Here is a 20,777-nt window from a genome sequence, read left to right as displayed (position 1 = left end):
CTGCAGAATAGGAAAAAAAAAAAGAAAAAATTCATTCAAAAATTAAAAGATTTTTAACCCAATAAACCTTCCCAAGACTACTTATCACTTGGAGACACAAGGTGGGTGAGGTAATATCTTTTATTGGACCGACTTCTATTGCTGAGAGACAAGCTTTCGAGCCACACAGAGCTCTTCTTCAGGTCTGGGAAAGGTACTCCCAGCATCCTGAAAGTACTTCCAGACCTAAAGAGGAGCTCTGGATGGCTTGAAAATTTGTCTCTTTTACCAACAGAAGTCGGTCCAATAAAAGATATTGGCTCACCCACCTTGTGTCTAGTATCCGGGGACCAACATGGCTACAACTACACTGCATATCACCTGAAGAAGCATTTGACACTGCCTGGTATAGCAGTATGTATTTTCAAACTTTACTGCTCATTCCCCAATTGCTATTAAAACAAACCTTTCCCTGAAAATCCTATTACTATCATTTTCTTAGTATCACCGTGGATTTTAATTTGCGAGTATAGTTATAGAGATGCAGGATAGTAACTCTTGGCTTTTCATTCTCTGACAAGTGAGACATTATTGCATGATGGGCATGGTTTATTTTAGAGTGCATGGTATTGTGGGTATCCATGTTTATAGTCTCAGCATATTTTATGCAAATCCTTGTTTCTAAGTAGAGTGATAAAATCCTTGTAAAAATCAACCTAATATCAGAGTCAAACTGAATTCTTTCCTTCTTGCACTTCACAATGAGAAGTCTCTACATGCCAAATTATACTTTCAGGGACACCTCACTGCCTCAGAGGGTTTACACAGATTTAAATGACTATATCTTAGTGCACAATTCTATCTCAAGTTGCATAAGGAGGAAGAGAATCAGGCTCACTCTTTTTTAGCTTTATTGGCTCCATTTTCTTGACTTTTTATTTATGGCTAGTTTCTCTCCTATTTAGTGGCTAGTAAAGCTCCATGACATCCTCTGCTTAAAAGGTGTTCTCTTTTTGGTTTTATCCTATTTCCAGAGAATAAATTCCTTAAAAGTGGAACTCAGGGCAGGGGCTGGACTAAAACTTCCCCAATTTCATGCTGTGTCTTCACTCTGTTTTTCTAAAAAGCACGAACACAGATTATACCAGAATTTACCGTACTATATTGTTATAAGAAATAGTGGGAAAACTAAGCTAGATACACTGGCACTTGTCTTAAAGAAATTATACTTGCTGCTTGACTTCCTGTTTTAATTGAACTCTTCCGATCACTATTAATCTGGAGAATTTCTTTAATCATCGTGCTTAACTTGAACAACACCAAAAAAACCAGAAGAGGTTAATTTGCAATTCAACACTAAACCATAAGAGCTCCAAAGCCCCATAAGCACAACTGTTCAGGCTAAAACGGGAAACTGAAGCCATGCAGGACATGTCTAGCCAATCTTCTGCAAAGGCTCCCACACAAAATCATGTTAAAGACTCATGAAGATCTCAAGTGCCTTCATCAACCCTCCATGATGAACTGATTTTAAACTAGTTCAAATGAAGTTGCTATACATATGAGAGAGTCTGCATGTATATATGAATTACAGCGTGTCCCTAGACAATGTGTGATGAACAAGACATAATTTGGAGACTCCACAAAACAGTAGAAACAGCTTGTTTGGTTTCTTTCCCCACACTATTAAAGATAAATAGTTCTGGTCAATTACAGAGTCTATATCAAGAGAATTAACTCATCCTTATAAGTTTAGGTTCAAACAGACCCATTAACTTTAGATCTTCAATTACATTCTCAGTTTAAGATGCATTGTTTTCTAAGTTCTTTATTACTTAGGCCGGTATTTAGTTCCTTGGTAGACCATATTTTGTTTTGTGCAGTTCTTATTTTATATGGGAAAAATTGGATCAGTGGGCATTGTTTTGACAAGAGCAGGACTGCTCGCCATCCTTAAAAGCCTCCTGTTCCCTCTGGCTTAATGAAAAAACATGCAATGCAGGGTTGTGTAAGACTTACACAAGAAACAGGTGTCTCTCTGGGGGAGGCAGAGGAGGTGGTCAGCTCAAGATGTATACTGGTTTGGGAAAAAAAATGCTTTCAGTAAGTTGCTGACTCACCTTGTCCCGCAAATGATGTTCTGCAGCCTCAATATTCAAAGGATCATCAAAATTCAAGAGATCCTGGAAAAGAGTCAGGGGAATTTTTTTTAAGTAAGAAAAAATAACGATCTAGTTATCATATTATGTAAGAGGTTGAAAATACATTTAGTGTGATGAAACAAATAAGATGAGGCCAGCAAGTGCAGTAGGTTTAGAGAAATTGCTTCTTTTATACCTGCAGATCTCTGGTTTAGATCCTATGGGGGGTAAATTCAAACTAGTCTGGTGGTCACAATCCAACCCTTGATTAATTTTTGGCCAAGCAAAGCAAGGCTCTGTGCAATTACAGATTCACAGTAAGAAATCAGTGAACTAGATGGAAGTGCTGCCCCTTGAGACTCCCTCATTTAGTGTCACTTGATGTAACATTTTCCTTAACTCCAGTTCCATGAGTGTCTGGCCTACAGGTGTGTGTCCTGTATTACAAATTGTTGGCCAAGCGAAGCAAGGCTCTACACTAAACTTGATGGCATTTTTCTGATTGTCTGGATATCACATGATTATTTTTGAACATCACCTCTGATCAATTCCAAAATTTCCAGGAATGTTCTAGGCATCAATTGGCAGAGCATCATTGATTTTGGGGAAAAGTGGAAAACTAGAAAAATATGATTTAGAGGAAAATCAGCCCCACAAACTGGCTGCTGCTGCTGGCAGAGGAATCTCTCTGACGCCCCTGCTGCTGGTGACAGATATTAGAGGCAGCAGTGTAACTTCCTGAGTGGGGAGATTGTGTCGTCTGGAGTCTGACAGACCTTAGAGGGAGGGTTTTAGGGGGGAAACGGGGAGAACAGAGTGGGGGAAGCAGCAGGCACTGCAGGAATAGGGTAGTAGTGGTGGAGGTAAGAGAAGCAGAGACCCGGAGGGGAGTGGTGAGGGTAGAAGCAGGGACATGGAAGGTAGAAGACAGAGCAGCTCTGAGTGTGAGGCTGGGATGCCTATAACTGCTCATGATTCCCATCTCTGCCCACCATGATCTGGTCCCTGCTACCCTGCTTCTACATCCCTACACATTACTCCCCACCCATCAAATTGCTGCAGGCAGAAGAATCTCTGGAGCTTCCTGCCACTGCTTACTCATCACAGACATCAGTTTAACATGCTGCTCTAGCTCACTCTCTCGGTGTACAGTTCAGCTTAGACGCAACAAAGGGTGTGACATTCTAATGCTGGGCCACATCACATAGCCTCAGTATTATTTCCTCCAAATTTTGTTCTGTGAATCCAGGAAAACTAGTGGAAAGAAGGAAAGAAAGAAAGAAATGGGGGTGCTGAGGATGAATATACACAAACTGTACAAAAGGGTTAAATATAGTCATTTTAAATTTCACTTCTAAACATTCATCACCCAGTAATTCCTCCCTCAGAAAAAAGCAGCTGTCTTCTTTTAGCTGAGAACACTGCAAGTGCATTCTACAGCTTACTGGCACGGCTTGCAGTGTCTGTAATATGTATCACCTGCACTACTATTTGTGCTGTATTTGCAGAAAGACTGAACTTCAACACATTGTTTAAGGAAACCAAGAAGCTGCCAAGAGACAGCGTGTTAATCAAGTCATCATGGAAAATAATGAATAATCACTATGGAAACAAAACCAAGTTTCTCTGGCCAAGGTACAGGTCAGTTTTCCTAGTAGTGTGTGATAACAGTGAATCTTTTATAACAGCTATCATTTTATAAGTGTGAAAGGCTCCCATCACTGCCACTATATGGGATTTGCTTCCATGGCAATGAATCTCTGTGGTCATTGATTTTTTGTTTTTCCCCAACAAATTTACAAGTTTCAATTTTCTCTCCAAACCAAAAGCTGAGCAAGACTCTCAATCATTCACTTACCTTCCTTTGTTTCTAGAAACAAGCCCACATAAGCTTTTAAAAGCGTAATTATTTACAAAAAGCCTTTGAGCATATGCACAGGGGAAATCCAAGATACACGATGAGAATCTTCTAGGACATTACAAATCTTTGCAGTCTGTCATGCATGATCATCACTCTTTTCAGATGTTCGCCCTGTATATATATTTTATGTGTATTCCTATTGTAGGATTGCACTCTTTTTGTTTCTCTAAACCAGACTCACCCTATTTTAATTATTTATATTTGTGCTGTATTCTAATTACTCTGCACTGAAAAGTCAAGTGCTCTCCAATCTTTTTATAAATTAATTTACTAAAGGCCCTAATCCAGGCAAATTAAGCCTCATTGGCCCATGAAAGCTCTCAGTTTCCCAGGGTTCTGTGGCCATAATCTTTGTCTATTCAACAAACTTTAGAAAAATATTCCTGGTGGTAGCAGTGATGGTTCAGCTACCCAGCTCCTCCTTCAGGAAATGAGGGACAGAATCCTTCTATCTGAGCTGGGGCTTGAGGCTTCTATCTGAGCTGGGGCTTGAGGAAACAGGGCTGGGCAGACATAGCCAGCAACTCTGCTCCCTGTCCCAGGTGCTTCACTGTGCACGGGGGTAGCTCTTTAGAGAAGTTAGGGTAACCCTTACTGCAGTTGAAGGAAGTGATGGCAATGAGAGCTCAGGTGGCCAGCTTGACCATGATCCCTCTGCTCTCCACCCTTGACCTTCCCACTGCCACCAGGCAGCAGTAAGGGTTATCCAGGACAGTCACGCCCCACACCTCTGCCTCAGAGGGGAGGAGGGCTCTCTCTACTTGCCTCTAATCTATCAATGGGGGCAGTTTCTGGCTTCTGTTGTATATCTGAGGTGAGGGTTGCTAGCTCCAGTCCTGTCTGTTCCTGCCATTAATCCAGGATTTTACATGTACCCTCCACTTCTCGTAGCTGCCTCTTGTAAATAGGAGGCTCAGGCTTCCTGCTCCTGCCAACTCTTTTCATGTCATGTGGGATTCCATGGGAACAATCTCATGTTTTAATTCAGTGTCAGGCCCTATTCTCATTCTGGGGGTTGGAGATCCTCAGAGCCCCTCACACCTCCAACATGTGTTTAATGATTATAATTGTCAATAATTAAATCTATATTGGGCAATTTTTTATCCCAACCCTCAACTTTTCAGGATTACAGCAATACCAGTTATCTGCCAAAGTAATCCTCACATTCCCAGCACAATAACTCACTGAAGGAATTTAGGATTTGTGGAAAACCCTAAGCAACTCGTTACCAAAGGCTGAAGCATAGATTTATAACTATAAATACAAAAAAATATTAAGGAAGGCAGCATATGCCCTTCTGTATGATAATCCCCATGGCTAGCTAATAAATGGGGTTAATTAAACACCACGAAAGACAGGAGGAACACGAACATTAACTATAAGAGAGACACTGGATCAGGTCTATACCAAGTAACTTCGAAAACCACCTGACAGGGAAAACAAAATTTAGCTGCATGCATTGCATCGTCTTACTTACTGTAAATAAAGAGTTCAATCCCCAAACAACATCCTGAAAAGGAAAAACAACAAAATCAGTCATGTGTACTTAAAATATTTTGTACATTTTAACATCCTTTACATTTCTATTAACCCAGCAAAATGATGGAAAGTCTTAAATCTAGGAAAGGAGGTGAGTATTGGGTGGCTTTTCTTTATATTCAAAATGTTTAAAACTTCCCCAATATTTATTTCAATATATAACATGCAAAAAAGCACTTATTCAGGGCTTTAAGCACCTTTGAGACATTTAAAAACCGTCATCAAGTACAAGTAGCACATGGTGAATAATTTTTCTGTTAACAAACACATCCATTTTAAAATTTTGTGTAAATATTCACACTCTGAAACCGCACTCACCCCTTCTGTGTTCAAGGAAAAGAAACAAGACTGAGTGACTGACCACACCAATAAAAACTGAACACCACAGCTCAGATTTCAAATAGGAAGTATCAGGTACTCGCGGTGAACTGTACGTGATCAATCCATAACATATAAAAATGTGACAAAATATTTGTCAAATAGACATGAAATATCAAATTTGAGAAAACTGATCTATATGTGAATATTCTGAAAGTAGGAGAGGAGGCTACATTTATCAAATTAATTATTCATTGCAAATTATTTGCTCGCCTCTACCTCCAAGTTTTCTTTAACTGAATAGGGACAATCAATGTGCAATTACAGATTCACAGTAAGAAATCAGTAAACTAGATGCAAGTGTTGCCCCCTGAGACTCCCTCATTTAGAGTCATTTGATGTAACATTTTCCTTAACTCCAGTTAAGTGTCTGGCCTACAGGTGTGTGTCCCGAGTTACAAATTTCATGGGCTGACAAACAACGAGCAAGATTAAGTGATAAGACATTACTACAGTTAATTGAATCAGAGACTGTAAAACAGAGCTCCTAGAAAACCTTCTCTCAGACTATGTCTTCAATTTTTAAAAAAGATGGGTTTTATACAGCAAGATATCTTACACGTTAGGCAGCCCACTGTAAACGCCTACTAGAGAAGAGGCACTGTAGTTTTTACCATGAGATAAAGTCACCACTGTACCTGCCAGCCTTAGACTGACCTCACCTAGTTCACCTCACTACAGTGCTGTGACTCCAATAGGATTTTACACCTGGAGAGCTAAGGTGAGTTAGTTGTCCTAATCTAAACACACACCTTTTTTGGCCATGCAGACAACCCCTCAGAGAAATAAACCCTTCTCACTATGGCATAGAAAACAAAATGCATTTTATGCTCATTTAACATCTTGCAATATTTGCTTATAAAAAAAGGTTGAATGAATGGATGCATTTTAGCTTGTTTACTACTCTGGTCCCTCAGAACTTAGTCAAAATGATGAGGTATGGTAATACATAATACCTTAACAACTCTGTCAATAGTTACGATTACAAAAGCTGGCAGAGGACATGGTGTCAGCATTATCTGATGAATAGTTTTTTTACTGCCCCATTTATGTATTTTATACAAAAACACCCTCTGTTCATCTATTTTTAATCATACAGATCAGCAAAGTAACATTAGGGAATAATATTTTAGCTTGTTCAGCACTTTCTTCTAATGGAGTTTCTAAAGTCATCAGTGCTAGTAAACACTGCAAACCTCCTGAAGTCACTAAAGTATTCCACAAGGACAGAACATTACTGTTTAAATTTATAGTAAAAGAGTAGGAATTTCAGATGTTTAAGGTGCACAAATAGCCTAGAATTCTTAAGAATGTGGTGGTGAGCAGTCATCCTCACCAGAAATGATCTAATTAGCATGCTATCATTCATTTTCAGGGCCAGAAAACAAAAGCGTTTGGAAAAAGGGAGAAAAGACAATTACCTTTCTGTAACTGGTGTTCATCGAGATGTGTTGCTCCTGTCCATTCCACATTAGGTGTGTTTACTCATCATGCACTGGTGCCGGAAGTTTTTCCCTCAGCAGTATCGATAGGGGAGCAGCTCTGGTGCCCTCTGGAGTGGTGCCCGTATGGCGCAGTATAAGGGGCGCTGCCGTCTCCCCTCACCCTCAGTTCCCTTGTGCTAGAAACTCCAACAGCGGGGAAGGAGGGCGGGTTGTGGAATGGACATGAGCAACACATCTCGAAAAACACCAGTTATGGAAAAGGTAACTGTCTTTTCTTCTTCAAGTGCTTGCTCATATCCATTCCATATTAGGTGACTTCCAGCAGTTTCCGTTGAGACGGGTAGGAGTTCATGGTTGCGCAGATTGTAATACAGCTCTGCCGAACCCAGCGTCATCTCTAGCCTGTTGAGTGATGGTATAATGAGATGTGAACGTGTGGACTGAGGACCACGTTGCAGTTCTACAGATGTCCTGGATCGGGATGTGTGCCAGGAAGGCCGCCAAAGACACCTGCGCTCTAGTCGAATGAGCCCTGACGATTGGTGGCGGGGGGACCTTTGCTAGCTCATAACAGGTCCTTCTAAGAGGTGATCCAGTTGGAAATCCTCTGCAAAAAAACCAGAAGGCCCATCCTCCTATCTACTGTAGCGATGAAGAGCTGGGTCGATTTACGGAAAGGCTTGGTACACTGCAAGTAAAAAGCCAAGGCCCTCCGGACATCCAGTGCGTGCAGACGCCTCTCCTCAGCAGTCCGACCGAACACTGGCAAAAATACATCCTGGCTCATGTGGAAGAAAGATCCCACCACCGGCAGGAAGGCTGGGTGGGGCCGCAGCTGGACCTTGTCCTTATAAAAAACTGTGTAAGGCGGTTCCAAGGTCAAGGCCTTAATTACTGAGACTTGTCTCGCCGAGGTCACCGCCACCAGGAAAGCGACCCTCCAGGACAAATAGGAAAGGGAGCAGGAGCCCAGCAGCTCAAAAGGCGGGCCGCTGAGCCTGGAGAGGACCAGGTTAAGGTCCCACTGCGAGACAGGGGCCCGTACCTGCGGGTAAAGCCTCTCGAGGCTCCTCATAGAATCATAGAAGATCAGGGTTGGAAGGGACCTCAGGAGGTCATCTAGTCCAGCCCCCTGCTCGAAGCAGGACCAATCCCCAATTAAATCATCCCAGCCAGGGCTTTGTCAAGCCTGACCTTAAAAACCTCTAAGGAAGGAGATTCCACCACCTCCCTAGGTAACGCATTCCAGTGTTTCACCACCCTCCTAGTGACATAGTTTTTCCTAATATCCAACCTAAACCTCCCCCACTGCAACTTGAGACCATTACTCCTCATTCTGTCATGGAACCTGACAGTCATGTCATGAGAAAAGACTGTCTGACCTTGGACTGGCTGGTGGAATGCGGAGATGGCTGCAAGATGCACTCTGATGGAAGAATGCACCAGCCCCTGGTTCCTGAGCTGCAGTAAGTAGTCCAAGATGGACTCACCTGAAGAATGCGAGGGAGAAATGCCACGCTCCGACGCCGAGCAGGAAGACCTCATCTACTTGGCCAGGTAAGTTAGTCTCGTGGATGGCTTCCTACTTCCCAGGAGGACCTGCTCGACCTCCTCCAAGCAGGTACTCTCCTCCGGGTTCAACCACGAAGCATCCACACTGAGAGGTGTAGAGACTCAAGGTTGGGGTGTAGGAGCCGACCATGATCCTGAGAGAACAGATCAGACAGCAGGGAAGGGGCCAGTGAGGGGCCACCATCATGTTCATGAGCGTGCTGAACCAGTGCTGGCAAGACCACGCGGGGCAATCATGATAACCTGTGCCTTGTCCCTCTTGAACTTTACTAGGACCCGGGTGACCAGAGGGAACGCATGCATCAGACCCTCGGCCCACAACAGGAGGAAGGCATCGGAGAGGGAGACTTTGCTCAGGCCCTGCCGGGAGCAAAGCCGATGGCACTTTCTGGTTTGCCTGGTGGCAAACAGATCTACTCAGGGAATTCCCCACCTCTGGAAGATCATGAGGGCGACCTCCGGGTGGAGCAACCACTCATGGTGAGAGGAGAAGTCCCTGCTGAGGTGATCTTCTAGGGTGTTCCTGATGCCAGGGAGGTGAGCAGCTTCCAGATGGATGTCGTGGCCAATGCAGAAGTCCCAGAGATGGAGAGCCTACTGGCAGAGAGCCAAAGAGCGTGCTTCTCCTTGCCTGTTGATGTAGAACATTGAGGCTGTATTGTCCATCAGGACTCTCACCACTTTGCCTGACAGGTGTGTCAGGAAGACCCCACAGGCCAGCTGGACCACTCTGAGCTCCTTTACATTTATGTGTAATGTTGTCTCCTACAGGATCCACATCCCCTGGGTCCGGAGATGTCCAAGGTGTGCCCCCCCAACCAAGCTCCAAAACGTCCAACGCTAGCTCTACAGATAGAGCGGGACTGTGAAATGGGACTTCTTCCAGAACCTTCTCGCAATCGGTCCACCACCGCAGCGAGGTGCGAACTGCCAGAGGAACGGTTATGATCTTTTCCAGGTTGTCCCTGGATTGGGAATAGGTCGATGCCAGCCATTGCTGCAGGGCCGCATGCGGAGTCTGGCATGGCGGACCACGTATGTGCAAGCTGCCTTATGGCCTAGTAGGCGTAGGCATGCCCTGGCTGTTGTCAGGGGAAATGCGGACACTTCCGTGATGAGGTCCATCAGGGCCTGAAACCTGTCTAACAGCAGGAACGGTCTCGCCCGGGTTGAGTCGAGCATGCCCCCGCTGAATTCTATCCTTAGAACTGGAACTAACGTGGACTTTTTGTGGTTGACCAGTAGTCTCAAGGAGCGGCATGTGATTGTAGTACAGTGATGTCGTGTTGGACCTGGGCCTCGGAATTGCCTTTGACAAACCAGTCGCAGAGGTTCGGGTAAATTTGGATACCCCAACGCCCGAGATAGGCCGCGACTACCGCCATGCGCTTGGCAAACACTCTTAGTGCTATAGCCAGGCCAAACGGAAGGACCAGACTCTGGTAGTAGGCCGAACCAACTGTAAAATGGAGAAAGCGTCTGTGTCCTGGAAAGACCGCTACGTGAAAGTATGTTGACTGAACTTCAACACATTGTTTAAGGAAACCAAGAAGCTGACAAGGGACACTGTGTGTGTTAATCAAGTCATCATGGAAAATAATGAATAATCACAATGGAAACAAAACCAAGTTTCTCTGGCTAAGGTTCGGGTCAGTTTTCCTAGCAGTTTGTGATAGCTGTTATAGAATGATAACAGTGAATCTTTTATAAGTGTGAAAGTCTCCCATCACTGCCACTATTTGGGATTTGCTTCCATGGCAATGAATCTCTACGGTCATCAGGAGGTCATCTAGTCCAACCCCCTGCTCAAAGCAGGACCAACCCCAATTAAATCATCCCAGCAAGAGCTTTGTTAGGGTTTCCTCTACAGTGAAAATGCATAGAGGAGGAAAAGGCTCCCTGTGCCCACATCATAATTCTACCACAATGGCACAGAGCCAACCAAAAATTTAGCCCTGTGTAAAAAGGTCATACTGTACACATATGTTTGTACACATCAATATGTGTGATTTTGAATGCCAATACTACATACAGATTGTCTTCTGCATAAGTAGCCTATGAAACAATTATACTCAGTAGACTGCTGGGAGACCCAAACAAATTAGAAAAGGAGGACTTGTGGCACCTTAGAGACTAACCAATTTATTTGAGCATGAGCTTTCGTGAGCTACAGCTCACTTCATCGGATGCATACCGTGGAGTGAGCTGTAGCTCACGAAAGCTCATGCTCAAATAAATTGGTTAGTCTCGAAGGTGCCACAAGTATTCCTTTTCTTTTTGCGAATACAGACTAACACGGCTGTTACTCTGAAACCAAACAAATTAGTGACCCACTGGAAATTCGTGAATAAGAAGGAACACGCAAAGTGTATTTTTAAATCATGTATACTATACCTGCATAAAAAAGTACAGCACTATTTGTTCCTCTGAAAAGTGGGAAGAAACTAGCAGTTTGTGTATTAACAACAACCCATATAGTATGTGACTGCAGTCGGTGGCTGTAGAACTTGATGCAGAATTGTGCTAGACAGAATTGAAGTCTTTTTTTGGGAGGGGGGGTCTGGGAGAGAGGGGACCTTAGGTTTCTTGCTCTTTTGGTTGCAACAAAATATTCCAAATGGGAATCAAGAGTGCAAACCAGTGAAGTGGCATCTGCAGGATACTAATTCTAAGAAAAATAGCAACAATTTAAATTTCAGCACATCGTTAACTATTGCACTGCTTATAATTTATCTTAAGGTGTTCCAAAATATCCCCTCTGCTGTACTGAGGTTCTTTAGAATTCAGGACCTTAGATACAGTATTTAGGTCAAGCCAGCTCCAGAGAACACAGGATTTTGCCTATAAAATATGCAGATTTGCAAGGTTGTAGGTTGTCAGAGCACATCGCAAATCCCATCTATTTAACCAGGCTTTGGGGGTGTCAAGGTTCCTCCCCCACTCTGAACTCTAGGGTACAGATGTGGGGACCTGCATGAAAAACCCCCTAAGCTTATCTTTACCAGCTTAGGTCAAAACTTCCCCAAGGTACAAAATATTACACCCGTTATCCTTGGAATGGCCGCTACCACCACCAAACAATTACTGGTTACTGGGGAAGAGCTGTTTGGACGCGTCTGTCCCCCCAAAATACTTCCCAAAACCTTGCACCCCACTTCCTGGACAAGGTTTGGTAAAAAGCCTCACCAATTTGCCTAGGTGACTACAGACCCAGACCCTTGGATCTTAAGAACAATGAACAATCCTCCCAACACTTGCACCCCCCCTTTCCTGGGAAATGTTGGATAAAAAGCCTCACCAATTTGCATAGGTGACCACAGACCCAAACCCTTGGATCTAAGAACAATGAAAAAGCAGTCAGTTTTTTACAAGAAGACTTTTAATAAAAAATAGAAGTAAATAGAAATAAAGAAATCCCCCCTGTAAAATCAGGATGGTAGATATCTTACAGGGTAATTAGATTCAAAAACATAGAGAACCCCTCTAGGCAAAAGCTTAAGTTACAAAAAAGATACACAGACAGAAATAGTTATTCTATTCAGCACAATGCTTTTCTCAGCCATTTAAAGGAATCATAATCTAACACATACCTAGCTAGATTACTTACTAAAAGTTCTAAGACTCCATTCCTGTTCTGTCTCTGGCAAGAGCAGCATACAGAGAGACACAGACCCTTTGTTCCTCTCCCCCCTCCCAGCTTTTGAAAGTATCTTGTCTCCTCATTGGTCATTTTGGTCAGGTGCCAGCGAGGTTACCTTTAGCTTCTTAACCCTTTACAGGTGAGAGGAGCTTTCCCCTGGCCAGGAGGGATTTCAAAGGGGTTTACCCTTCCCTTTATATTTATGACAGGGGGTTAGGGAAGGTGCAAGACAATTGGTATTATTAGTGTGGGGGCTATTTTATGCAGCAGATGTTTAAAAAAAATTGGTCTTTTTTATTTTGATTTTTTATATTTGTATGGATTCTGTTTTATTATTGACAAATATACCTATGTAGTTAAATAAAACGTATTTGTTTGCATAGAAATCAAAATTAAGAAAGTAAAACAACATAACATGAGCCCCTGCAGAGTGCTGTGGCTCTGGAGGTCAAAGTTGCAGTCCCTGCTATGCTGACCAAGAGGGTGACCATCACTTACTGCTGCAACTGTTTGGGCCAAAGCATGGTGAATCCAACATAAGGCACATCAGAAGATCAACATGTCAGTACAAAGGTTGATTGATGAAGGTCTCTCTTTCTTTGCCCCATAACATTGTTTCATACTTGTGTTGGGTCTAAAAATCATTACTTTGAAAAAAACAAAAACGCCCTACAGATTTATTTATGCCACCCCAAATAAAGAAAAAATTGCAACTCCAAAATGCCTCCCTTTCAGATTTAGCAATAGTGACTTAAAATACAAAGTGCTGCTTGTAAAATAGTTTCTCCTGAGATTGAAGAAGTTTAAAGCATCTCATTTGGTCGGAAGACCTACTTCTGTTCTAGTCGCCAACCTTAGCAAGTAGGTAATTCACATCCATTTCACAGTCTGCTATCAAACCTACACCAAAATTATGCCTTTGACACACTGCCTTTGACTTGTATAACTGTGTTCTCAGATGTCTGAAAGATTAACTACATAGTGTTTTTCAGAGTGTAAAAATGTAAATTACCAATAAGATTTTCCTTTTATATGCAAGAAGTGTTTAACTATTTATTTAATTTAAAAAGTCAGACAAAAGCAGCTAAAGAACTACACCATGGAAACTCCCTAAACAAAACTATTAAGGAGTACTTCTTATCGAATAGACTCTAGTTAATTATACTGAAGACTGAGACTTTTGCATCTTGTAGCTAACATATGTTTGACAAGACATTTGGTAAAATATTTATCACTTGGAATCAAGAAAAGGAAATAGTCATACTCTCACACAGAGACGTCTCCTGTTAACTTTTTTTTTTTTTTTTTTTTAACTAGAGTAGTGATCAACAGGAAAAAATCTATTTGCACATGCTCAGTAGACACTTAGTGCGTGATACTGCAACCTTAATATTTATTTAAAATAGTATTTTTATTACTTACTAGCCAAATGAAAACAATTTACTTAAGGTGGACGTCACTCACTTTATATTTATCTAGATTACAGAGTATTTAAAATATTAGTATAAAATGCTTTATTTAGCATGAAAGAAGGAAGAAAGAATGGGAAACCTCTGAATTCCTCCTAGTCTCATTTACTTTCTTCCCTCCAAAGCAGTTGTCACCACCGGTAAATCACGATCGACTGGTCGATCATGGAGTCTCTGCCCAGTCTATCACAGTCTCTGGACGCTAAAAGTCCAGTGGCACAGCAGGGCTAAGGCACGCTCCCTGCCTCTCCTGGCCCCACACTGCTCCTGGAAGCGGCTGGCACGTCCCTGCGTCGGGAGGGGGTGGGGTCTCCACGTGCTGCTCCTACCTGTAGGCACTGCCCACACAGTGGAACGGGAACGGTAAACTGCGGCCAATGGGAGCTGCGGGGGCTGTGCCTACAGGGAGGGGCAGTGCAAGGAGCCATGTGCCCCCCTCCAGGGGCCGCAAGGACATGTTGGCAGCTTCTGGGAGTGGCACGGGGCCGGGGTGGGCGGGCAGGCAGGGAGCCTGCCTTAGCCCCGCTGCACCATCCACCTGGAGCCACCTGAGATAAGGGCCGGCAAGAGCCCGCACCCCAACCCCCTGCCCTAGCCCTGAGCCCCTCCCAGACCCCAACCCCCTACCCCAGCCCTGAGCCCCCTCCTGCACCCAAACTCCCTCCCAGAACTTGCATCCCTTACCTCCTCTTGCACCCCAACCCCCTGTCCCAGGATCAGCCTGGAGCCCCCTCGCACACTCTGAACCCCTCGGCCCCAGCCTAGAGCCTGCACCCCAACCCCCTGTTCCAGCCCAGTGAAAGTGGGTGAGGGAGAGCGCATGACGGGGGGGGGACGGACGGACGAACGAAGTGAGCGTGGTGGGGTAGATTCTGGGTTGCACTTATTCAAAAAGTGATCTTGTGCTTAAAAAGGTTGGAGACCACTGCTCCAAAGTAATATTTGAACGTTTCTGAAGAATTTCAGAAGCAGTAAACAAGCTCTGTTTCAGTTTCAGAGAGACAGAGTCAGCCATGCATGTCACAGGCTCCGAATCCGTAACAGCATGCATACAAAACAACATACTTTCTTCTTACTGGAGCCCTTGATATTTGCCCCTATAGTTACATTACAGCATAGCAGACTTTCTTTTATAAACCAGCGCTCCCACTGGATTTCTGAACTAGCTTCAGAATGAACAACACTACAATGATAATGAAAACTAAATGCAACGCCCCCCCATGAGACTAGGCAACAGGAATATACTCCCACTAAATAATTCTGTATTCAGAAAGTATTACCAAAGTTTTGGAAAACAGGAATGGCTTCATTAAATTCTTCTAGTGTACTCTGCCATCCTCGTGAAATGTCTTTTACATGTCTGGGAGCAATAATTACTACCATTCAAAAACAGGGAAACTGCAAGAAACAGTTAAAAGAAACAGGGTATGTTTCTGCACATTTCTTATGAAGCAGGGATTACTAAAGGTCATAGTTTTTTGTTTCTTTTAAAAAAATAAGCGTTCTTTCACTAATTTTCCAGAGAGACAAGATGAGTGCACTCTGTCTCTCTCATATCCTGGGACCAATAAAACTATACGCTGATTTCTCCATGAAGTTTAAAAAATGAAAGTCAGTCCCACAAAGTCTGTAATGCAGTTACGCTACAGAAATCAAAACAATGAACTTAACCCATAGTCTTGAGACTAGGTAAAGGAGAAATATCAGACTCAAAGTGAAAGTATATTTTATGACAACAGTAGTATAAAGAAAAAAAATTAGGTCCTCAGTTGATGTGAATCGCACCTGGTGAATGTTGTGGCAGGGGCTGGTTCTCTTGGCCAGAAGACATTTGATTTTCTACAGTATGTCTTCTTGATAAGGAGTAGCTCAAGAGTATTCTCAAACATGCAGGGACAAATGTGGTGAGCTTTTTGAAAGTCTGATTTTATATCAAACACTGCTCAGGAGCCATGTGCCTGAGGTGACCAAGGGCCAGAGGTGAAAGCAAGCAAGAGCCGGTATGGCATGCCGGACCTGACCGGCTTCCCCAGGCTGGCGATTTAAAGGAGCTGGGGCTCCCTGCAGTGGCTGGAGCCTCGGGCCCTTTAAATTGCCTCCCGAGCCCCACTGTCAGAGCCCTGGGGTAGCAGTGGCAGGGCTCCGGTGGTGACTTAAAGGACCTTGGGCCCCAGCCACTGCAGGGAGCCCCGGGCCTGCCGGAGCCCTGCCGCTGCTACCCTGGGGCTCAGGCAGCATGGCTTGGGTGGCACTTTGAAGGTGCTCATATAGTTTTCACAACTATATGAAAGTTTTGCTGCTCTGGTGCTCTGCTGCAAACAGAATCATCCTCTGCTGTACTCTAGGATACAACAGAGCAAAATATAATCCTGACAAATATATAAAAATGAAACCATGAAACTGTACTGCATTTATCTTTACTAAAAAGAGTCCACATGACAGCCTGGCTTTTTTAAGGTATTGTTTACTGGTTGAGTTGGCACTTGTTTTTTTTTAGTCTACTTTAAATCAGATTTGTTATGTCTAATTGTTCATCTCTGGAACCAATTTATGAAACGTAGCCATATCTAGTAAATGGAACAGAAAGGTTATTTTAAATAAGAATCTAATGTAAATATAATCAAGGCTATATTGGTATAGAAGACAATGGGTGAAATCTGGTTTAAAAACAATTGCAGGAATCTTATAGATGTCATTCTACTAGTACCATCAATAAGGACTTAAAATAGTAAACATTTTGTTTAAATCATTGGGCAATTCAATTCATATTTATAAATTTATCCAATGCAAATGAAAATATTTTTATTAAAATTAGTGATGCAAAATATTGCACAGAATTACAACAGGCAGCATATATTGTAGATGACAGGATACTGAGGTATAAAGCTATTGTTTTATGGATAAATAGAAGTATTTGAAGTCTACTCGGGTTACAAAGGTTGGTGCATATTCGTACCCGTTGATGATATGACAAACTAATTAGTGAGCTTACTCTGATCAGGGGGTCTTGAGCAGCGTAAGACCACATTTCTGGGGTGCAAGGCTGGGGATAGGGGAATTCGAGGTCATCTCCCGATATACAGTTCATGAGTGGCTAAGAAAGGCTTCATGTATGTTGCTGGGTGCGCCTCTGCATGCTGCTGGCTGAGAGAACAGAGCCTGAAGTAGCTTGCTGTTCACTAGCATATCAGTGTAGGAGAAGAGCCTGGGCAGGAGAGTTAAAGGGGTCACAGTGGTTCTACAGTCCAGACTGCAGCCTGGGGGTGTCACACATACCAGAAAAGATAATATGTTTAACTACTCTGTTATCCTGCCTCAAGCTGTTGCTTTCACAAAATGATAAATTACAGATAATTTCAAGCATGAATTTTATACTTAAGAGTTTTACACTTCTCTTCTAAACATTAAGGCTACCTATTCCTATATATTTTAAAAATATGAACGTTACTGTCATGGAATCATAAAACCCATGCTAATAGCTATAGAGTTTAGCTACTATATTTGGACATACAAAAACAGCTCTCTCCTATAAGAATCTTCCTCACTGCTGCACATACTAAACTTACTGACCTGCGTTTTATTTGCTCTACCTGCAAGTACCAGGAACGCACTCAACCCAATAAGATAGGGGAATTACTGGTGGTGTGGGTGCCAACAGGCACCATGTGATGACACATAATACCGCCCCTCCATCCCATTCCCCCCCCCGCCCCCGCCCTAGAGAAAGAGATGCAATGACCTCTCTCTGGGAGAAATGAGAGTAAGGAGGAGAACCAGCTAAGAAAAAAAATCCTTGAAGAAGGGGGCAGAATATCATTTCCCTCTCCATCCTATTTACCAGCAATTTTAATCTCTCAAACAACATGTCAGGAACTATGAACATGTGGATATTGTTCAGCCCTGCCCTCTTAAGGCAGTCATCAAAGTTGTCAATCGCAAGCAGTGACATCAGACCCAGTCCACTGAACTCCCCTTCTTTTGAAGCCTGAACTTTCAGGTCAGCTGCTGGAGCAACTGAAAACACACCTCCGCAAACAGAGAAGGAAGAATTATCTGATGTGCTAAGCAATCAAAAATTTGCAAGTAAATTAAAAAATTAGGCTCTCATTGTTGCACATCTCAATCCTTAGATGTGAGAGATGACTCAGCAGTAAGTTCGACCCTCTATTCGACATTGATGAGTCCTCATCTGGAGTACTGTGTCCTGTTTTGGGCCCCACACTAGAAGGAGGATGTGGAAAAATTGGAAAACATCCAGCAGAGGGTAACAAAAATAATTAGGAGACTGGAACACATGACTTATGAGGAGACACTGAGGGAACTGGGATTGTTTAGTCTGCGGAAAAGAAGAACGAGGTGGGATTTGATAGCTGCTTTCAACTACCTGAAAGGGGGTTCCAAAGAGGATGGGTCTAGACTGTTCTCAGTGGTAGCACATGACAGAACAAGGAGTAATGGTCTCAAGTTGCAGTGGGGGAGGTTTAGGTTGGATATTAGGAAAAACTATGTCACTAGGAGGGTGGTGAAGCACTGGAATGGGTTACCTAGGGAGGTGGTGGAATCTCCATCCTTAGAGGTTTTAAGGCCTGGCTTAATAAAGCCCTGGCTGGGATGATTTAGTTGGGGATTGGTCCTGCTTTGAGCAGGGGGTTAGACTAGATGACCTCCTGAGGTCCCTTCCAACACTGATTCTATGATTAAGTTCACTGCTTGCTATTGATCGCTCTGAAGACTCCCACATGCTGGCTGGGCAGATCACCACCAGCGCACACATTTACTTCCTTTCTGTGACAGTAACAAAGATTCTACTGTGATATATAGGCAGGGCTTGTAGCACCACCTATTATTAAGGTTGCCCTGCACTTCCCATTACAATATACTGTTTTCAGTTGCTTATAACTTTGCCAAACTGAACATTCGGATTGAAATTTTCCATATTGATGTCTGTCTCCATATATTTTTTTTTTTAATCCATACAATTTTAGCCAAAAATACTTCAACTGTTTCCAAGAATGAGATTTAGTGGAAAATATCTTGTTTTGTCCACGTAAAAAAAAAAAAAAAAAATCATGAGACATTTTCTTTGAAATCGTCTAGTGACCCTGTGCTTTGCACTAGGGCCTTGACATTTGGCAGGGAGTGGCCTCTATATTAGGGAAGTGCGCTTTGTCATTCCTGTGAAAATCCACCCAAATTTGGCTAAGTTTAAGCTTTTGAAAAAGAAATCACAACTCACACATGCTCAGTAGACTTCGATGTTTAACAGCAAAAATCCCTGATTCCTTCCTCACTTATCATGCTCAAGCTTCCCACAGCTTCTAGTGCTGACCAGACTGTGCATGTACCATCCCCACAGAGTGACTGAGCATACTCCAGCCCCAGACTAAGGAGGCAAAGCCAGACTTTCCTGTAATTGCTGCTCGGGGCTGCGGCTGGGGCCAGGTGCCGTAACTGAGATCAGGGGGCCCCTCTCGCAAGTTTCCAATTATACCCTTCATCTCCGCTGGCACTTAGGCAGAGTGGAAGCAGCAGCTGTTGGATTTGAATGCAGAACCGAAAAATGCCAGACTGGGGAAGAAGGGGAGTAGACTGGAACAAGGAGTCTGGTAAGATTGGGACAGGAGAGACTGGAAGTTGGAGAGAACAGAAGGGAAGGCTGGGACTGGCAGGGCAAGGAGACTGGGAACCAGTGAGAAAACTAGGAGCTAACTGGCTGTGTGTGTGTGTGGTGGTGGAGAGGCACTGAGATCGGATGAGAAGCCAGAAGCAGAGCACTGGGCTTTGCCAGGAAAGGAGACAGACTGGGTGTGGGGATGGAGAGAGAATGGAGGATGGGGAGGGAAGTGTGTATTGGAACTCGAACAGGAAACTCTGAAGGCTGGGCAAGAAGACTGGGACTAGAATGAGAAGTGGGAGGGGAAACTGGAATTACGCAGGCAGGGATAAGAAGCCAGGGCAGGAGAAGAGACAGAACTGAGACAGGGAAGAAAGGGCTATGCCCACTAAAGCACACTCTTCTCTGAAGTCTGGAATGGAATCCAAGCTTCCTGAATCTATCATTCCTCTATTCTCAACTAATATCTGTGAAAAGCACTGGCCTAGTGTGTGTATCATGGCCTTTCAGTTCTGGTCCCTATAGATGGTGAAAACCTTATTCCTTTATCTTAACTGGCAGAGGTCTGTGCAATGGATCTAGAGGTTCCAACCTCGTTAATCAACTCAGAGGATGACACCACATTAGGGCTGTCAAGCGATTAAAAAAAATTGCAATTAATTATGCTGTTAATAATAGAATACCATTTATTTAAACATTTTTGGATGTTTTCTACATTTTCAAAATATATTGATTTCAATTACTACACAATAGAAAATGTACAGTGCTCACTTTATATTTTTTATTACAAATATTTGCACTGTAAAATACAAAAATAGTATTTTTCAATTCACCTAACAGAAGTACTGTAGTGCGATCTCTTTATCATGAAAGGTGAAATTACAAATGTAAAATTATGTACAAAAATAACTGCATTAATAAAAATATAAAACTTTAGAGCCTACAAGTCCACTCAGTCCTACTTTGTGCTCAGACAAACAAGTCTGTCTACATTTGCAAGAGATGCTGCTGTCCGCTTCTTGTTTACAACGTCACCTGAAAAGTGAGAACAGGCGTGCGCATGGAACTGTTGTAGCTGG

At 43.1% G+C, this 20,777-nt stretch overlaps 1 protein-coding gene across 1 annotated transcript in view; it reads right to left on the bottom strand.

Moving 5' to 3' along the window:
* The window catches only part of UBE2F (ubiquitin conjugating enzyme E2 F (putative)), a 130,090-nt gene that overhangs the window by 41,751 nt on the left and 67,562 nt on the right, over positions 1-20,777 (bottom strand). Inside the window, exons 8-9 of the mRNA XM_048870165.2 lie at positions 5,519-5,551; positions 2,100-2,162 (exon numbers count right to left, since the gene is read on the bottom strand). Of these exons, the coding sequence (XP_048726122.1) occupies positions 2,100-2,162; positions 5,519-5,551 (96 nt within the window). The remainder of the gene's footprint in view (positions 1-2,099; positions 2,163-5,518; positions 5,552-20,777) is intronic.

Source organism: Caretta caretta, chromosome 11 (assembly GCF_965140235.1).
Source record: "Caretta caretta isolate rCarCar2 chromosome 11, rCarCar1.hap1, whole genome shotgun sequence".
In the NCBI taxonomy this organism is placed as follows: Eukaryota; Metazoa; Chordata; order Testudines; family Cheloniidae; genus Caretta; species Caretta caretta.
The sequence above is the reverse complement of the archived record's forward strand: the minus strand, read 5'-3'. Positions and strand labels throughout refer to the sequence as shown.